This window comes from Dipodomys merriami, unplaced genomic scaffold (genome assembly GCF_024711535.1).
Source record: "Dipodomys merriami isolate MVZ:Mamm:240054 unplaced genomic scaffold, mDipMer1.0.p SCAF_129, whole genome shotgun sequence".
In the NCBI taxonomy this organism is placed as follows: domain Eukaryota; kingdom Metazoa; phylum Chordata; class Mammalia; order Rodentia; family Heteromyidae; genus Dipodomys; species Dipodomys merriami.
In genome coordinates, this window is record NW_027202593.1 from 271,403 (window position 1) to 288,615 (window position 17,213).

The 17,213-nt window shown below is 52.8% G+C and overlaps 1 protein-coding gene across 1 annotated transcript in view; it reads left to right on the forward strand.

Annotated features, from left to right (window-relative positions):
- LOC138824397 (POU domain, class 2, transcription factor 3) overlaps positions 1–17,213 on the forward strand; it is a 59,153-nt gene that overhangs the window by 31,246 nt on the left and 10,694 nt on the right. Inside the window, exons 4-8 of the mRNA XM_070018239.1 lie at positions 8,498–8,602; positions 9,924–10,026; positions 11,900–11,982; positions 15,511–15,693; positions 15,970–16,111. Coding sequence (XP_069874340.1) covers positions 8,498–8,602; positions 9,924–10,026; positions 11,900–11,982; positions 15,511–15,693; positions 15,970–16,111 — 616 coding nt within the window. The remainder of the gene's footprint in view (positions 1–8,497; positions 8,603–9,923; positions 10,027–11,899; positions 11,983–15,510; positions 15,694–15,969; positions 16,112–17,213) is intronic.

A 17,213-nucleotide genomic window follows, 5' to 3' on the forward strand; every position in this document is an offset into this window, starting at 1 on the left:
TACTTGACTTTTTCCTTTCAAGATAGGAGGGTTGGAACTGGGAGCCTTATGCGTATTGGGCCGGTGCTTTCCTGTGGAGCCATACTCCGGCCCTGGTTTTCACTGGTTATTTTTAGGATAGAATCTCCATTTCTGCCGAGACGTGCACCTCTGCCTTGCTCGGTCCTTCCTGGAATCCCAGGCGAGCACCATCGCATCCAGTTATGAGCAGAGAACGTTTTCTGCTTGGCTGGCCTTGAATCTTGATCCTCCTGTTCTCAGCCTTCCAAGTAGCTGGGATTGTACATCTCAGCCGCTGGCACCCGGTGGTTTTGCTTGACAATTCACAGAGGACTTCTTTGAGCCAGTAGGATTTTCCTGTCATAAGACCTGGCTTGTTCTGATGTGACTGAAAGGGGAACTTGAAGAAGAGGCTCAAATGGCACAGTGACTTTCAATTAAGTGACAAAAAGGGACTTCATGCACTCACCTTTAAGTAATGATCACCAATGACACGCCCGTCAATACTGGCCCCTGTCTGTTCCAGCTTGTTTCATGCATCTTGCCCCCTCCCCCTCAAAGTCCCTGTAGCCCTCTGGGTAGTCCTCGGTTGCTTGTGTCCAGGTCAGGTGTGGGACTTCGCTCCCTCTTCCTTGCATGTCTCCCCTGCCCTCTCTGCTCCCAAACTCTGAGGTGACACCATGCTCTGCTCTGCTCCATTGGCAGCCCCTTCCTGGCCTGGCATCGTCTGTATGTGCCTGTGGACTTGGTTGGCATGGATCGCGGTAGGTTGTCCCTGGTTCTAATCCTGCAGGGCACAGGCCGGATTCTAACCTCAGCCCTGTCGCAGAAGCTGTCTTGTGGTCGCTCCAGTTTTCCAGTCTTCCGTTTCTTCTCTGTAAATGGGAGAGAAATAATAAGATAAAAATCATGTTGTTGGCCAAGCGCCGGTGGCTCACATCTGTCATCCTAGCTACTCAGGAGGCTGAGATCTGAGGATCACAGTTCAGAGCCAGCTCAGGCAGGAAAGTCTGTGAGACTCTTCAGTTAATTGCCAAGAAGCCAGAAATGGAGCTGTGGCTTAAGTGGTAAAGCGCCAGCCTTGAGTGAAGATGCTCAGGGAGAGTGCTCAGGCCCTGAGTTCAAATCCAGAAATGAATGCAACTTTCTAAGTTTACAAATAAGACTTATAGATTGTTTCTGGACAATATAATATATATAAAGTTAGGATTTTGGTTAGTGATCATATAGTGCTGCATTATTTAAAGATGTTTTTACTTTTCTGTTCCCCTATCAGTCAAAAGTTTTGTTGGGATGAGGGCACAGAGGCGCACACCTGTAATCCCAGCTACTCAGGGGACAGAAATCAGGAGAATTGGGATGTGAAGCTACCCCAGGCAGACGTTAGTGAGACCCAGTCTCAACCATCAAGCTGGGCATGGTAGCACGTGGCGCCGTGTAATCCCCATATGTGTGTGGATGGAAGGCACAGATCAGAGAACTGTGGCCAGGTTGGGAGACAGTGAGACCCTAACCCAAAAATAGCTGATTTGAGTGGCGGAGTGCCTGCCCCGTAAATAACAACTGGATCGTTGCTGTCCAGTGTTCATCCATGCCTCGTTGTCTTTCTATGTCCATGATTCTGCCGCCAACTGCTTTCGAAGGATGAACCCACAGTGTGCGCACCCGGTGCGCAGATGAGACCCAGCTAGGCCGAGGCACAGTGAGGCGTTTGTGCAGCACGTTTTTACTGAGCAGGCTCTGTGTGCACGCACGTATATGGATAGATGTGCATGTTTGTGCACACATGTGGTGAGGGAGAAGCCGAGCTTCATGGGCTTCAAATGCTGAGGTTTCCCACGCATGTGTCAGCATGAACCCTGCTGCGCCCTCAGCCAGAGATCAAACGCCTGACTGATAGGCTCGCTGGGGCACTTCCAGGCAGGAGCGGGAAGGAGAGAGCCATTCTTTGGAAAGCCGCTTGGCAGGGGTGGCAACTCCTGGTGGCTCTGGCTGGGCCAGAGGGCCCTTGCCTCCTCTCTCCTCCATCATCCCCTCTCTCCTCCATCATCCCCTCTCCTTTATCATCCTCTCTGTCCTCCATCATTCCTTCTCTCCTCCATCATCCCCTCTTCCCATCATCCCCTCTCTCCTCCATCATCCCTCTCCTTCATCCCTTTTCCCCCTCCATCATCCCCTCTTCCCATCATCCCCTCTCTCCTCCATCATCCCTCTCCTTCATCCCTTTTCCCCCTCCATCATCTCCTCTCTATTCCCATCACCCCCCTCTCCTCCATCATCTCCTCTCTCTTCCCATCATCCCCTCTCTCCTCCATCATTCCCTTTCTCCTCCAATTATCCCCTCTCTCCTCCATCCTCTCCTCTCCTCTCCTCTCCATCATCCTCTCCTCCATAATCTCCTCTCCCCTCTCCCCTCATCATCTCTTCTCTCCCCTCCAGCATCCCCTCTCCCCTTTATCCCTCTATCATCCCCTCTCTCCCCTCCACCATCTGCTCTCCCCTCTATCATCCCCTCTCTCTTCCTATCATCCTCTCTCCCCTCCATCATTCCCTCTCTCCCCTCCATCATCCCCTCTCTCCTCTCCATCATCCCTTCTCCCCTCTATCATCCCCTCTCTCCTCTCCATCATCCCCTCTCCTCTCCATCATCCCTTCTCTCTTCCCATCATCCCCTCTCTCCCTTCCATCATCCCTTTTCTCCCCTCTATCATCCCTTCTCTCTTCCCATCATCCCCTCTCTCCTCTCCATCATCCCCTCTCTCCTCTCCATCATCCCCTCTCCCCTCCATCATCCCCTCTCTCCCTTCCATCATCCCTTTTCTCCCCTCCATCATCCCTTCTCTCCTCTCCATCATCCCCTCTCTCCTCTCCATCATCCCCTCTCTCCTCTCCATCATCCCCTCTCTCCTCTCCATCATCCACTCTCCCCTCCATCATTCCCTCTCCCCTCCATCATCCCCTCTCCCCTCTATCATCCCCTCTCTCTTCCCATCATCCACTCTCTCCTCCATCATTCCTTCTCTCTTCCCATTATCCCCTCTCTCTCCCCCCCATCATCCCCTCTCTCCCCCCACAGCTCTCTCCTCTCAGGCCCCCGTTAGCATGGGGGAAGGCGTGGGCAGGCTGCATCTGAGGGGCACAGAAAGAAGCCAAGAGCCCCCGAGAGAGGAAGGTCTCCAAATGCACAGCAGGGATGGGCACTAGTGGCTCACGCCGGTAATCCTAGCTACTCAGAGGTTGAGGATCATGGTTCAAAGCCAACCTGGGCAGGAAAGTTCTTGAGAATGTTATCTCCAATGAACCACTAAAAAAAGAGTCAGAAGTGGAGCTGTGGCTCAATTGGTAGAGGGCTAATTTCGAATGAAAAAGAGACAGCACTCAGGCCCTGAGCTCCAGTCCCAGTACTGACACTAAACAAAACCAAAAACTCACAGCAGGGCTGGGGATGTAGCTTAGTGGTAGAGCCCTATGGTGTGAGAGGCCCTGGTCTCGATCCCTAGCACTGAAAAACAGCACAGTCAGCCTTCACTGGAATGGGGTGCTCGCAGCCCAGTTCCCCGCACCCAGGTTGCCTGCTGCCCCATCCCAGCTCCTGTAATATATTTTTAGAATGTTTGCACGAGGGACATTCCAGCTCTTTCCAGATCAGTTACAAGACACACTCTTCCTCACTGCCAGGGAGAAATGTAGCAGTTGGGGGTTGGGGGGAGAGAGAGAGAGAGAAAAAAAAAAACACCTTGCCTGTAATTGAAGGCAGGTTGGGAGCTGTTCATACTTTGAAATGCTCCTTCTTGTGAAATGTTTATGAAACACTTTCCACAAACGAGTTATGCAACTAGGACAACAGCTTTGATCATTTTCATCACCAGTGATATATTCATTAGTGTTGGATTGTTTTCCTCCCCCCTGAGAGAGGGTCATGTGAAAATGCCCTGGGGCAGGAACTAAAGAAAAGTCCTCTTGTCTATGACCCCCATTGGCCAATGGACCCTTAAGAAGGAGGCACAAGCCATTGCATGCGGTCAGTCTCCTCTATCTGTGGGACAGTTGTAGTATTATTGTCTGGTGGAAAGAACATGGTGTGTGTTGGGGGGGGCAAGCATTGGGAGATCATGGTTTGGGGGTTATATCTGCCTCTTGCCATATAACTTGCATCTCTGCGGGGTTCTGGGAGGTGGGGAGGCAAGCCCTGTGCTCAGGGGAAGAGGCCAGTGGGCTCCACACTCCAGGACACGCCACCTCCTCCTGGAGACCCCTTCCTTCCAGAAGAAAAAGACTATTTTTTTTTTTTTTGGGTCCGGTCGTGGGACCTGAACTCTAGGCCTGGGCACTGTCCCTCAGCTCTTCAGCCCAAGGCGAGCGCTCTACCACTTGAGCCACAGCGCCACTTTCCGGCTTTTTTTTTTCTTTTTGCTTATGTGGTGCTGAGGAGTCGAACCCAGGGCCTCATGCATGCAAGGCAAGCGCTCTAACCACTGAGCCACCTTCCCAGCCCCAAAAAGACTACTTTTTAAGGCAGGGGAAGAAGTCACAGAGTTCACTGGGATTAGCAAAGATGATCACCCGTGATTAGCTTCTCACCTCCCTGGTCACTGCCCAAGCCTCCCCGTGGGCAGAGAAGATCCTACACCCACAAACCCCAACCCACAAACCGTGTTCGGTCAGGAGGCCGGGGCAGGCCCTCTGTGGTGGTTCTCGTGCCAGGGGTCTGGCCGACCCAAGCAGTTCTCGCGTGACAACTCCTGGAGCCCCCGGGAGAGGACCTTCCCCATCCCAGGCAGGCTGCGGCTTTGGTTGGGTTTTCACAAGTACGCGGGAAAATCAGGGCTCCATCCAATTCGCCTGCGGGCTTCACCTCAGAAGTTGTCAGGCCCTGACGGAGGGCTCCACAGCCAACGCCCGAGCCTGGCAAGCTCCCAGCTTTGCCACTCAACAGCTGTGAGAAGGGATCTTTTTAATTTTTGGATTAAGACTGACTTTATTTGTAATTTCCTAGTGTCTTAGTCCCAAGGGTGCCCAAAAAGTATTTCTGCAGGCAATATTTGTCAGTGAACCTTCTCTTCCTAGCCTAGCTCTGGATTTTCTGAGCACCACTGACCAGAAATCAAGATGTGTGTGTGTGTGTGTGTGTGTGTGTGTGTGTGTGCGTGCGCACAAGCGCGTGCTGGCACTGGGGCTTAAATTCAGGGCCTGGTGCTAGTGCTCTACTGCTTCTGCCATAGCTCTACTTCCAGGTTTTATTTTTTGTTTGTTTGTTTTGCTTGCTAATTGGAGATAAGAGTGTCACAGAGTGGCTTCAAACTTTGGTCCTCAGATTTCAGCCTCCTCTGAGTAGCTAGGGTGACAGATGTGAGCCCCCAGCACCCTGTCCAAAAATCAAGATTCTGGAACCCGGTGTCTGGTGCTCATTAAGCAAATACCACAAAATGCCATTCCAGCGAGCGGCACCTGCAGCCCAGCGAAGCCCAGAACCCGCACCTTCATCAAGAAGAGTCCTTTCTGTCTTCCAAGTGGTTTCATTTTTTTTGGGGGGGGAGGGGAAGGGATTATCATTAACACATCAGTAATTATGAAAAGTAGAATAAAAGATCAGTGGACTGGGAAAAAAAATCCTAAACTAAATGACAACAAACACAACACTTTAGACAGTCACGCAGGAAATTTCCAGAAAGTCTCAGATTGCAGCCTAAGGACCTTTCCACTAGCAGGAACTGGGAGGTGGGGGTGGGTGTCTTCTCCCTCCCCCCCCCCAGAGAATGTGGGGACCACTGATCTAGGAAGCAGATGAAAGGCTGTGCTTTCTTTCATGATGGCCCTGGTTTGTGCAGGAAGACTTGGTTTGTTTCAGGAAGACTTGGCACAGTGCCCAACAGATAGCTGGGCTGGAAGCAAAGCGCATGTTTTCTAGCTCTGTCACAGCTGCACCTTCTTATCTCTGCGTGCGCATAATGAGTCTGGAAAAGAACCTGCCACTTGCCTCCACACCACCTCCCCAGCTCCCCCGGGCGGTTCCACCAGTGTGATCTCAGCTCTGGCTGGCCCACCCGTTCCCTCTGCCCCCTGCCTCCTTCCTTCCCCCCTGCCCCGCAACTGGGACAGGGACCGAGAAGGGAAGAGTGGTACGGTGGAACCCTGGCCAAAGGGCTTTGCCTCAATAGTCTTAGGGCAAACCTTAGGGTTGTTTTCATAAGTGTGTGTGTGTGTGTGTGTGTGTGTGTGTGTGTGTGTGTGTGTGTGTGTGTGTGTGTGTGTGTGTGTGTGTGTGTGTGTGTGTGTGTGTGTGTGTGTGTGTGTGTGTGTGTGTGTGTGTGTGTGTGTGTGTGTGTGTGTGTGTGTGTGTGTGTGTGTGTGTGTGTGTTTTACTGGTGGTGGTGTGCATATGCATGTGTAGGAATGCAGCACCTGCATGCTGTCCCTTAGTTCACACAAGGCCGTTGTTCTACTACTTAAGCCATTGGTCCACTTCTGGCTTTTTGCTCGTTCACTGGAGATGAGTCTGGTGGACTTCCCTGCCTGGCCTGGGTTTGAGCCTCAACCCTTAGATCTCAGCCTCCCAAGTAGCTAGGATGACAGATGCCAGCCACCAGCCCCTGGCTTGGTGATGGTTGTTTCGGAACATCTGCAAACAGTTGGGGATGGGGACGCGGGCTCATCATCCTACCTTTTCTCAGGAGGCTGAGACCGGAAGTTCAAGGCCAGCCTGGGTTATATAGTAAGACATCTTGTCAAGAAGAAAATAACAAGAGCCTTCCTATGAAATGGAACCTAGAATATCAGAAACTCGTTTGTGAGGGCAGAGCTAGAACTGCAGCTCTTCTTAGACAGAGGAGCTGGAGGGCCAGACCAGCACCAGGAGCCACGCTTTTGAGTCCTCGGTCCTTCTCTGCGCCATAGGGCAGCTTTCCAATCCCTCCTTCCTCTTTGCCACCAAGGCTCCAAAGTGGTCTCCTTCCATGAGCAGAGCAGTTTGTGAAGACTGCCAAGAGAGCCCTCCCTCATGAAGTGCTGCCGGCCGGCCGGGGCTCGTCTGTGCCCTGCTGGACCTGCTGTGTCCGAGTTCCACACCCACCCTGGGCGCCTGAGCCTGCGGAGCGCGGGGAGGGGGGACTGGAATTAGTCACTGCAGTTTAGGATTGAAAAGGAGGCAAAACTGGGCAGGATCATCCATCTGCAGGAAGGGGAAACTGAGTCCCCTGAGAGGCGGAGTGCGTGTTCCAGATTACCTGGGAAGCTAGGGGGAGGATGGGCTCAGTGCCTTACTGCGAGCACATGGAGGCGGGGCTTGTTTGTGACTCTTCAGATGACGTTCCTATGCTTATTGTATGTATATACCAGCGGCCCTGTGCGGGTTTTCACCCACATCCACCTTCTGGTTCAAGTACAGGTGTTAATCCCAACGGCCATCTTCTTTCTTTCTTTCTTTCTTTCTTTCTTTCTTTCTTTCTTTCTTTCTTTCTTTCTTTCCTTCTTTCCTTTCTTTCTTTCTTTCTTTCCTTCTTTCCTTTCTTTCTTTCTTTCTTCCTTTCTTTCTCTTTCTTTCTTTCTTTCTTTCCTTCTTTCCTTTCTTTCTTTCTTTCTTCCTTCCTTTCTTTCTCTTTCTTTCTTTCTTTCTTTCTTTCTTTCTTTCTTTCTTTCTTTCTTTCTTTCTTTCTGTCTTTCTTTCTTTCTTTCTTTCTTTCTTTCTTTCTTTCTGTCTTTCTGTCTTTCTTTCTTTCTTTCTTTCTTTCTTTCTTTCTTTCTGTCTTTCTTTCTTTCTTTCTTTCTTTCTTTCTTTCTTTCTTTCTTTCTTTCTTTCTTTCTTTTTTGAGGGTGACATGGTCTTGCTATATGTCACAATCCTCCTGCCTCCACCTCTCAAGTGCTGAGATTAAAGGTGTGCACTACCACACCTGGCTCTTAGTTTCAGCATTCTCATTTGGGTTAGACTAGTCCCCCACAGGAGAGATTCCAAGCTATCAGTGAGATCCTCAGTGTCGGTCATAACTGGATTTGAAGCCTCCACAATCTCTACAATCAGGAGTTCCCATGCACAGGGCTGGGGAGAAAACCCATCCTAGTCACATGTGAGAATGTCTGTGAAGGAACTCTGTTCAACTCCAACACTTCCATTTGAGAACGAGAGAGCATCATCTCAGAACTGACAAGAGTCTAGTCCTGCCAAACATGGTGGCGTACATCTATAACCCCAGCACTCGGGATGCTGAGGTGTGAGTTCGAGGCTAGCCTGGACTACATCATGAGAACATGTGTCAAAAAGAAAGAGGGAAAATTAATCCACTAATAACTTTACTTTTAGAGTCATCATAATATCCTAACTTCTCATTTCAGTGAGTCAATGAGTAGGAATATGGACCACAGTAGAGCCACTGGCCCAGCCCCTCTTGCCCCCCCCATGCCACATGGTGTGGGGATATGGTCAGGATAGGTGACCCACTGGGCTCTGGCCTCTGCCGGGAGAGGCCTGGGACTGACCGCCACCCCCTCCCTTCCCTTGCAGATTAAAACAGAGGACCTCGGTGACTCCCTACATCAGCCCCTCCCACATCGGCCATGTCACCTGAGCCAAGGACCCGCCATGATGTCAGGGAACCAAATATCTGGGGTAGGTGCCAACCTGTGCCAGGACCTCCCATCTCCTTGGCTAGCTGGTGAGTTCAGTCCCGTCCTTCTGAAAAACGCTAGCCCGCCACGCTTGGTGGCCTGTGATTTGGTAATAGTCTAAAGAGCTCTCTACTGGTCTAAGAGCAAAGGTAAAATATGGGGTCAAGGGGGACCAGTGGTACATACCTATAATCTCAGGCTGAGACCTGAGGATCACAGTTCAAAGCCAGCCCAGGTAGGAAAGTCTGTGAGACTCTTCTCTCCAATTAACCACCAAAAAGCTGGAAGTAGAGCTGTAGCTCAACTGGTAGAGTGCCAGTCTCCAGTGAGAAATCAAAGCAACAGCACCTACATCCTGAGTTCAAGGCCCAGTACTGGCTTTTTTTTTTTAAAGGAGATCAGGGAAGGGGTGGGATTCTAAAAGAGTTCTTGCATGGTGAAGACAGGCTGGTGATGTGAACAGAGGGTTTCTCCTGCAGTGACACCAAAAGGGCTGGTCTTGCCAAAATGCAGCTGATACTTGCCTGACAGTGACCACTGAGTCCCAGGAGCCTCCGGCCCCTAAGGGCTACTCTGCTCCTCCAAGGTCCTCTGTGAACACACACCAGGCTGGCCTGGTTGCTGGCGTGGGCAGGGAGTGACGGACGGGCCCCCAGGCAGCACCCGTGGCCAGTCCTGCAGCCATCCCCAGCTCTCCCTTTGTCTGTTCAACCCATCAGCCCACCAAGCTGCACTGAGGGCACAGGCCTCCATTCAGCCCACAGTCAGACCCCCAGAGCAGCCCCCAGCACCCCCAAATGCTGACCTCACTATTTCTGAGTTCAGAGCTGGTGAAAAAAGCCCAGAGGAAACAACTTGTGTTGAAGTCAGTTGGTTTTATTAAGAAGAATCAGCTTCTCCACAGCTCCCCACTCAGAACTCCCCACAAACACCCTCAGAGCCTGGCTTTCAGCTCAGTCAATGGACATGAGATTACACACCAAACTCACAGCCGGGATTCATACCATCTTTGGGGTAAACCTTTGAGACGTGGGTAATGCCTGCTGTCAGTCCTGGGGGCCTCGGCATTGCGAGTCGGGACTGACAGGAGTATGAATCCACAGGGCGCGAGCGGAGTGAGGTGGCGGTGCGTGGCAGGGTTCAGAGGTGCAGCAACCCCAGCGTTCACGGGATAGCTGCTGTGTGCCACGTGCCAGCGACGCCCCGCAGCAGGAAGCAAGCTTGCTGCCTGCAAAGTCTGGAGGCCCGCACAGGCCTCAGGCCCGGGGAGATGGGGTCCCTCAGCTTTGAGGGACGTGACACAGGTGTCTTTCCACACGCAGGACATGGCCTCGCTCCATCCACTCCAGCAGCTGGTGCTTGTTCCTGGCCATCTACAGTCTGTGTCTCAGTTCCTGCTTTCCCAGACCCCATCTGGGCAGCAAGGTAAGAACCCGGGAGCAGGCACAAGCCCAGGACCAGCCACATGCCGTTACTGGCACTTCCCGAGAAAGGGGATCACCCCGCTGGCATTAAAACCAGCCCCTGCCGTGCTCTAGGCCGAGGTCCCTTTCCTTGCTGCCCCCTTGCTTTCTTAGCCTCCTGCTGGGGCTGGCCACCACCTCGGCCTCAGGGGAGTTGAGCCTGATTTGGGGTGGGGGCAGGGATGGGGTGGCACAGGGGGAGAAGCCCTACTTCCTCCAGAATCTTTTCTGGATGGATGGATGCAGTCACTCCTCAAAGTCTGGCGCGGTTCTGTCTGCACGGAGCAGCAGCACCCCCTACAGGCCGTGACGAGCACTCTCAGATTGTCTCAGAACTTCCTGACCCAGGGCAAACATGTTCAACTCCTGCTGACATTCCTGAGCGTCACGCACCAAGGCTCTGCCAAGTGTTCATCCTGACTGATTCCTCAACCTAACCTGTGCGGTAGAGAATCAAACTATGCCTCTGGGGACCTTCCAGAAAGTACTAGAACAGTCCAACTGACACCCATGTTCTCTTCTGCCCCTTCCATTCCCATCGCTACCAAGTGGGGCTGGAAACGATGAAGGAAGCCGAACTCTCACCTGCTGTATAGCTGACAAGCAGAGAGTTTGGAAAGCCAGAATGTAAACAAAATGCCACTCTACCTTCCTGCCCAAGTTACACTTGCTCTCCTTCACATCCAAGGCATCTGAGACCAGTGTCAGGAGACGCAGGAATATGGCCAATCTTTACGTGTTTCGGTTGAGCAACACACGTCACCCTCTTGGAAGGGGAAGAGGACTAACAGTTAATTCAGTTATCAGAAGACGGAAGAATGAGGTGACAGAGCCCGGGCAGATGACCCAGGAGTTCAGAGTACAATGCAGGATGAAGCGTTGAAGTCAGTTTGAACTGTTTGAACACCCCTTGATTAAAAATCACTAATTAGCTGTGTGTTTTCCTAGAAAACTCACCTAACCTGTCTGAGCTTCCATTTCCTCCTCTATAAAAAACGAGCGAATAATTCCTTTTAAGAGCTCGCATGCCTGCGCATTTTAATTAGGAACAATTAGGAGATCGAAGAATGTAAAGGCCAATAGCAGAACAGCAGAGGGACAGCACATGCCCCTCCCGTGCTCCCCCTTCCTGCTGGGCGACCTGCCCCCCCCCCAATTGTCTGTGTTGATGACTGATGGCAGTGAGAGAGAGGTGCTGGCCGGGGTCCTTCCAAGAAGGAGGCTCGCTGTCCCAGTCATCAGTCTGGCAGATTCCCTTGGGAGACAGCTTTCCTCCAGCGGGAGGGAGGAGGATGTCTACGTGGAGCAGAGGCATCCTGGCTGCAGGCCTTGCCTCCTCTCTCTGCTTTTCTCCCGTGTATGGGAGCTTCGGACCAATGACCAGCTGTCCCCGGAGCTGCATGGCCCCGTGGCTCCCCCTGGCATTCTTGCAGGTTCAGCTGGGCTCCTGTAGCATCCCAGCCACTTCCTCCAGGGAGGACTCGGTCCCTCCCCTCCCCTCCTGCCTCCTCAGCCCTGCTAACCAGCTCCCCCCCCCCCCCATGGGTTTGCCCTGACCCTTCTGGGCCTTTGAGCCTCTGCGAGCAGGGCAGCAGGAGGGGCAAGTGGAAGGACTGGTTTGGGACTCCTGTTTACGTCTCTGTTTATCCCTGTGTCTGGCTGGCCTCCTCCTGTATGTGGCAATGCCTGGCGGTGCCTGGGGGGGCGGGGAGCCTCCACAGGGCTCCGGGTGGGTTGTGGGACCTGATTGGGATGTGCGGGGAGGGGCCCCCCTGTGTCCAGCCTGTCTTTCAGGTGCCCTAGATTTGATCTTCTGCCCCTCCCTTCTCAACTAGGTCTGCAGCCGAATCTTCTCTCCTTTCCACAGCAACAAAGCAACCTCCTCCTCCCACAGTCGGGGCCTGGCCTGGCTTCCCAGGTAAGAAGTGCCCACCTCCCCTGGTGTCGGCAGCCCGTGGGGGTTTCCCTGGCCTCTTTAGCTCCTCTAGGACCCGAATGACTGGAGACTGTCCAGCAAGCACACGGGGGAAGGAAGCCCAGTTACAGCCAGAGGTTTGTCCCAAAGTCACTGACGAGGCCAGGAAATGAGAATCCAATGCCCAGGCTGTGGTGGGCACTGGACCCGGCCGTCAGGTCCTGGCATCACTCCTCTGGGAACCAGGGTCCAGACAACATCCGGGGAATACCAAATGACACCCCCCCCACACACCCGAGCTCCTCCTAGTTGCTCTCACACCACCGAAGAGAGGGGGAATGCCACAGGCTCAGTGTCCCAGACAACAGAGCCTCCTACCTCAGGCCCATGAGGCAGGCTGCATCCTGCAAGTGGGCGCCTGGGGAGGGAGGGCAGAGGGGTCATGGACACATGCAACGCCTATTCACCAATTAGAAAAAAAGATACCTATTCCGGGAGCCAGCGGCAGCCTTGTGCCAGGTTGTGTGCTGAAGCTGCCATTTCTTCCCTCAACACAGACTCCTAGGAAAAAAACAATAACCATAGGACTTGGCGCAAATGGCTGCCGTGATCTTGGTGTGAAGATCCTCACTAACCCAAGCTGCCCCCTCCCACCCAAGGATTAGAGCTCTAGGGAGGAAGGAGAGGTGTCACCTAGTAGTTCAAATAAATAGGGGCCTCCCCACCCCCGCGCCCACCCTCCAACCCTACCCCAAAGTTAGGATCTGGACTCGATTTCCGTCCTCCCAGAACTTTGTAGTTCTGGACCCAGATCTGGGAGAGGGACCAATGCTCACATCTTCTAATATTTGATCAGAGAGACCATTGGACTAAGATCATTCTAGTTGGGTATGGTGATGAGCGCCTCTAGTCCCAGCCCCCTGGGACGTTGAGGCAGAAGCACTGGGTGCAGGTATTCAAGCCCAGGCGAGACAGCATAAAAGACCCCATCAAAGGAAAAAAAATCTTCCTAGGGAGGGAGAATAAAGGACTGGTTTAGAGTCCTGATAAGGACTGGAGGAGAAAAATGAATGAACTATGCTGGAAAACAAAATCAATCCAATTGGGTAATTGACTGGTTGTGAAGGGGGAGGAAGGAGGTCTGGCAAAGAACCAGTCAAAGAACAAATTAATTAATGAGAAGGAAGTTTATAGGAAGACGGAGCCTTGACCCTGAAGGTCTGCTCTGGGCCAGCTTCTCCCCAACACAACCCTGTCTGGCAGAACAGACCCTCTCTGTGAAGGCTTCCTGCCATTCTGTTGTAACACACGTCTCCCGGGGAACAGAGCCCTTCCTTAATTTGTCTCTGGTCCTTTCGTATTCCTCGTCATAAAGATGTCCATCAGATGATTCTGAATATCTTGAGAGAGAGAAGGGGAAAGAGGGGCAGAGGCAAGGAGAGGAGGAAGGGAGACTAAGCCCTTTATCCGTGTAGGCAGGGGGCTCTAAACTGGGCACTACCCAGACCCCTAAATCTAGATTGTATTTCATCCTTGCAAAAGATAGATCTAGGTCAAAGAGCACTTTTCCTATGACAAAAAAAGACCAAGGAGAATATCTCCTGACCAGCATGAATAAAAGGAAGGAAGCCAGGCATCTGTGGCCCATGCCTGTAATCCTAGCTACTCAGGAGGCTGAGCTCTGAGGATCACAGATCAAAGATAACCTGGGCAGGGAAGTCTGTGAGATTCTTACTTCTAGTTAGCCAGCCAAAAGCCAGAAGTGGAGCTGTGTCTCAAGTGGCAGAGCAATAGCTTTAAATGGAAAAGCTAAGGGACAGCACTGGCACCTTGAATTCAAGTTCCTGAACCACAAATAAATAAATAAACACATAGATGGGTAGATAAAGAAATAAATAGGATGAGCCGGGCGCTGGTGGCTCACGCCTGTAATCCTAGCTACTCAGGAGGCTGAGATCTGAGGATCACAGTTCAAAGCCAGCCCGGGCAGGAAAGACTGTGAGACTCCTATCTCCAATAACCACCAGAAAACCGAAAGTGGCACTGTAGCTCAAGTGGTAGAGCGCTCGCCTTGAGCTGAAGAGCTGAGGGACAGCGCCCAGGCCCAGAATTCAAGCCCCACGACCGACAAAAAAAAAAAAAAAGAAATAAATAGGATGAATGTGAATCTACATCGTGTTGATTTAAATACCTTTGATTAGAACCAATGCACTCACTGGGCCTGGCCATCCCTGCCTGTTATCCCAGTACTCTAGAAACTGAGATATTGAGTTCAAGGCTCACCTGGGGCTACATCTTCAAACCCAGTTTCACAAACTAAAATTAAACCACGATACTCTCGCAGAAGAAAACAGTGGTGTGGGGTAAAGAGTTTGTAGCTGTATGGAAGCTCTTCCTGTCACCAGGCTGGATGGCATCTTATCTTTAGTTGGTACCAGATGGACACCTCTGTCACCTGGCTCTGTGGGACAAAGAAACCAAGCTTGGCAAACAACCATTTTCTTGTCCCCTTCTGAGCTTTGTGTTGGGGATCTTCATGAATAACCCAGCAAGCTCCTTTTATGGTGGAAAAATGAAAGGAGGAAATAATCTGTGTAACAAACAGTGAGTCACAGACTCAAACCCAGAGAAGCCACCTCCCTGCCCTGATCATCTGCTCGCTTGCTTTCTTCTTTCTTTCCTTCTTTCCTTCCCTTCCTTCCTTCCTTTCTCTCTCTTTCCTTCCTTCTTTCTTTCCTTCTTTCCTTCCCTTCCTTCCTTCCTTTCTCTCTCTTTCCTTCTTTCTTTCCTTCTTTCCCTTCCTTCCTTCCTTCCTTCCCTTCCCTTTCCTTCTTCCTTCCCTTCCCTTTCCTTCTTTCTTTCCTTCCTTCTTTCTTTCTTTCTTTCTTTCTTTCTTTCTTTCTTTCTTTCTTTCTTTCTTTCTTTCTTTCCTTCCTTCCTTCCTTCCCTTTCCTTCCTTCTTTCCTTTCTTCCTTCCTTCCTTCCTTCCTTCCTTCCTTCCTTCCTATCTTTCTCTCTCCCTCCCTTCCTCCCTCCCTCCCTCCTTCCCTCCCTTCCCCCCCCCTCTCTCTTTCTCTTTCTCTTTCTTCTATTTGGTTCAGGTCCTGGGGCTTGAACTCAAGCTTTGCTCAAGGCTAGTGTTCCACCACTTGAGCCACAACTCCATTTCCAGCTTTTTTGGGGGGCGGGTAGTTAACTGGAGATAAGAGTCTCACGGATTTTCATTCCCAGGTTGGCTTTGAACCCTGATCCTCAAATTTCAGCCTCCTGAGTGGCTAGAATGACAAGTGTGAGCCACTGGCTGGGCACCTAGTCTCCCCCTTTTTTTTCTACCCATGTATTCCAGTAACTCCACTTTCCTAGAAATTCCAATTTCCAGTTCCATTCCCTTTGCAAAAATAAGATTCAGTGTCTCCTGGGAACTGCCACCCTCTTGAGTTCGCAAGAGGCAGACACCGGAGGGCGTGCCTTGGCCTGCTGAATCTCTGTGGGTCAGCGTGTCTTGTATCCTGCCCCCCCACCCCCTCGCAGGCAGTGGGCCGCCCCGGGCTGCCAGGATCCTCGCTAGACTCCCATCTGGAAGCCGCACCGCACCTCCCGGTGCCCAAGCATCCCCCAGGCCCCGGGGGTACCGACGAGCCCAGTGACCTAGAGGAGCTGGAGAAGTTCGCGAAGACCTTCAAGCAGAGGCGCATCAAGCTGGGTTTCACACAGGTTGGCGTGGGGGAAGGAGGCGGAGGAATCTGAGTTCAGGGAGTGGTCCTGGGCCTCCTGCGTGCAGCTGTGAGTGGTAGGGAAACGGAGGAGGTCAGGGCCAGTGGAGGGGCGAGGATGGAAGGCTGGGCTGGGGGAGAAGCCAGTGTTCCACCGTAGAGGGGAGAGGGCTTGGGAAGGAGCAGAGGGGGCTGCGGGTGCTGACGGACTGGGGTGGGGACATAGGGCAGGGGGGCCTCGTGTCCTCATGGACCTCCTGCTCCGCTGCTTGCTCAGGGAGACGTGGGGCTGGCCATGGGAAAGCTGTATGGCAATGACTTCAGCCAGACGACCATCTCAAGATTCGAGGCCCTCAACCTGAGCTTCAAGAACATGTGCAAGCTCAAGCCCCTGCTGGAGAAGTGGCTCAACGATGCAGGTGGGTCTGGGAGCAGCAGCGTGAAGAGCCGGGGGGGGGGGGGGGGAGGGGGCTGCAGGTGGGTCTGGGAGCAGCAGTGTGAAGAGCCCGGGGGGGGGGGGGGCTGGGGAGGGATTGCTCATCTGCGTGAGGCTTTAGGGTGCCAAGGCATAACACCCCTTTCTCCTCCATCTCCGTCTACAATGAGCTGAGAAGTAAGACAGTAGAAACAGTTGAGGAAGATGGAAACAGCCCCGAGAAAGCCCTCGGAGGGGCGAGGGGCGGCTTTTGGTCCGTTAGGCCTCAGAACAGCTCCCGGAGGCAGTGTTTGGGTCAGCCAGCCAGACCACATTTTCTCAGATCGCTGATGGCCACAGGCCCAGGCCTGGACAGGCCAGCCAGTCCCTGGCTGGGCAGTACAGGCCTGGCACAGCCCTGTACCTCACCAGTCTGGCACAGATGTCAGGGCAGAGCCTATGGTCAGGCCTGGCTGGGGAAAACTGACCACAGGAGGGGGAGGGGGACAGGGGGATAGTCCTGCCTGGAGGTCAAGGGTGCAGGCCAGCGCCAGGTGTTGGGAATGGTGCGTGCTGGGGGCAAGCATGGGGGGGGGGGAGGCAGGGGAAGGAACCAGCCTGGTGTCAGGGAGTAATGTGGGGTATGGAGGGTCTCATACATTGGGGCCAGGTGAACCTTTGTTGTTAGAGACTGGCCTCTAAGTTGTAGGATAGTTGCTAATAGCACCCCCCCCTCCTCTGGTCATTACCAGCCTTTCCCAAGGGAGGGGTGCTGGTCTAGAGTGGCCTGGATCAGGGTGGAGAGGAAGGGAGGACGGGAAGGAGGGAGAGAGAGAGAAGGGTGGGTGGGAGAGAGGGAGGGAGTTTATCTCCAGGGCTAGGCTGTGTTCAGTGGTCGTGTGACGGTTCGTGGCTTCCGTGGAGGGGGTGAACTGTGGAAGTCCTCCCCCAGGGAAACATGGGAAAGCGCAGAAGCCCCTCCCTCCCCCAGGCTGTCCCTGAGACGGCTCTCAGGGATGCATCAGAGCAGGAGAAATGATAGGAGGGCCTCGAACCTGTCCTTGAGCAGACGCCAGCCTAAGGTGCGTCCCTCCGCCCCACCCACC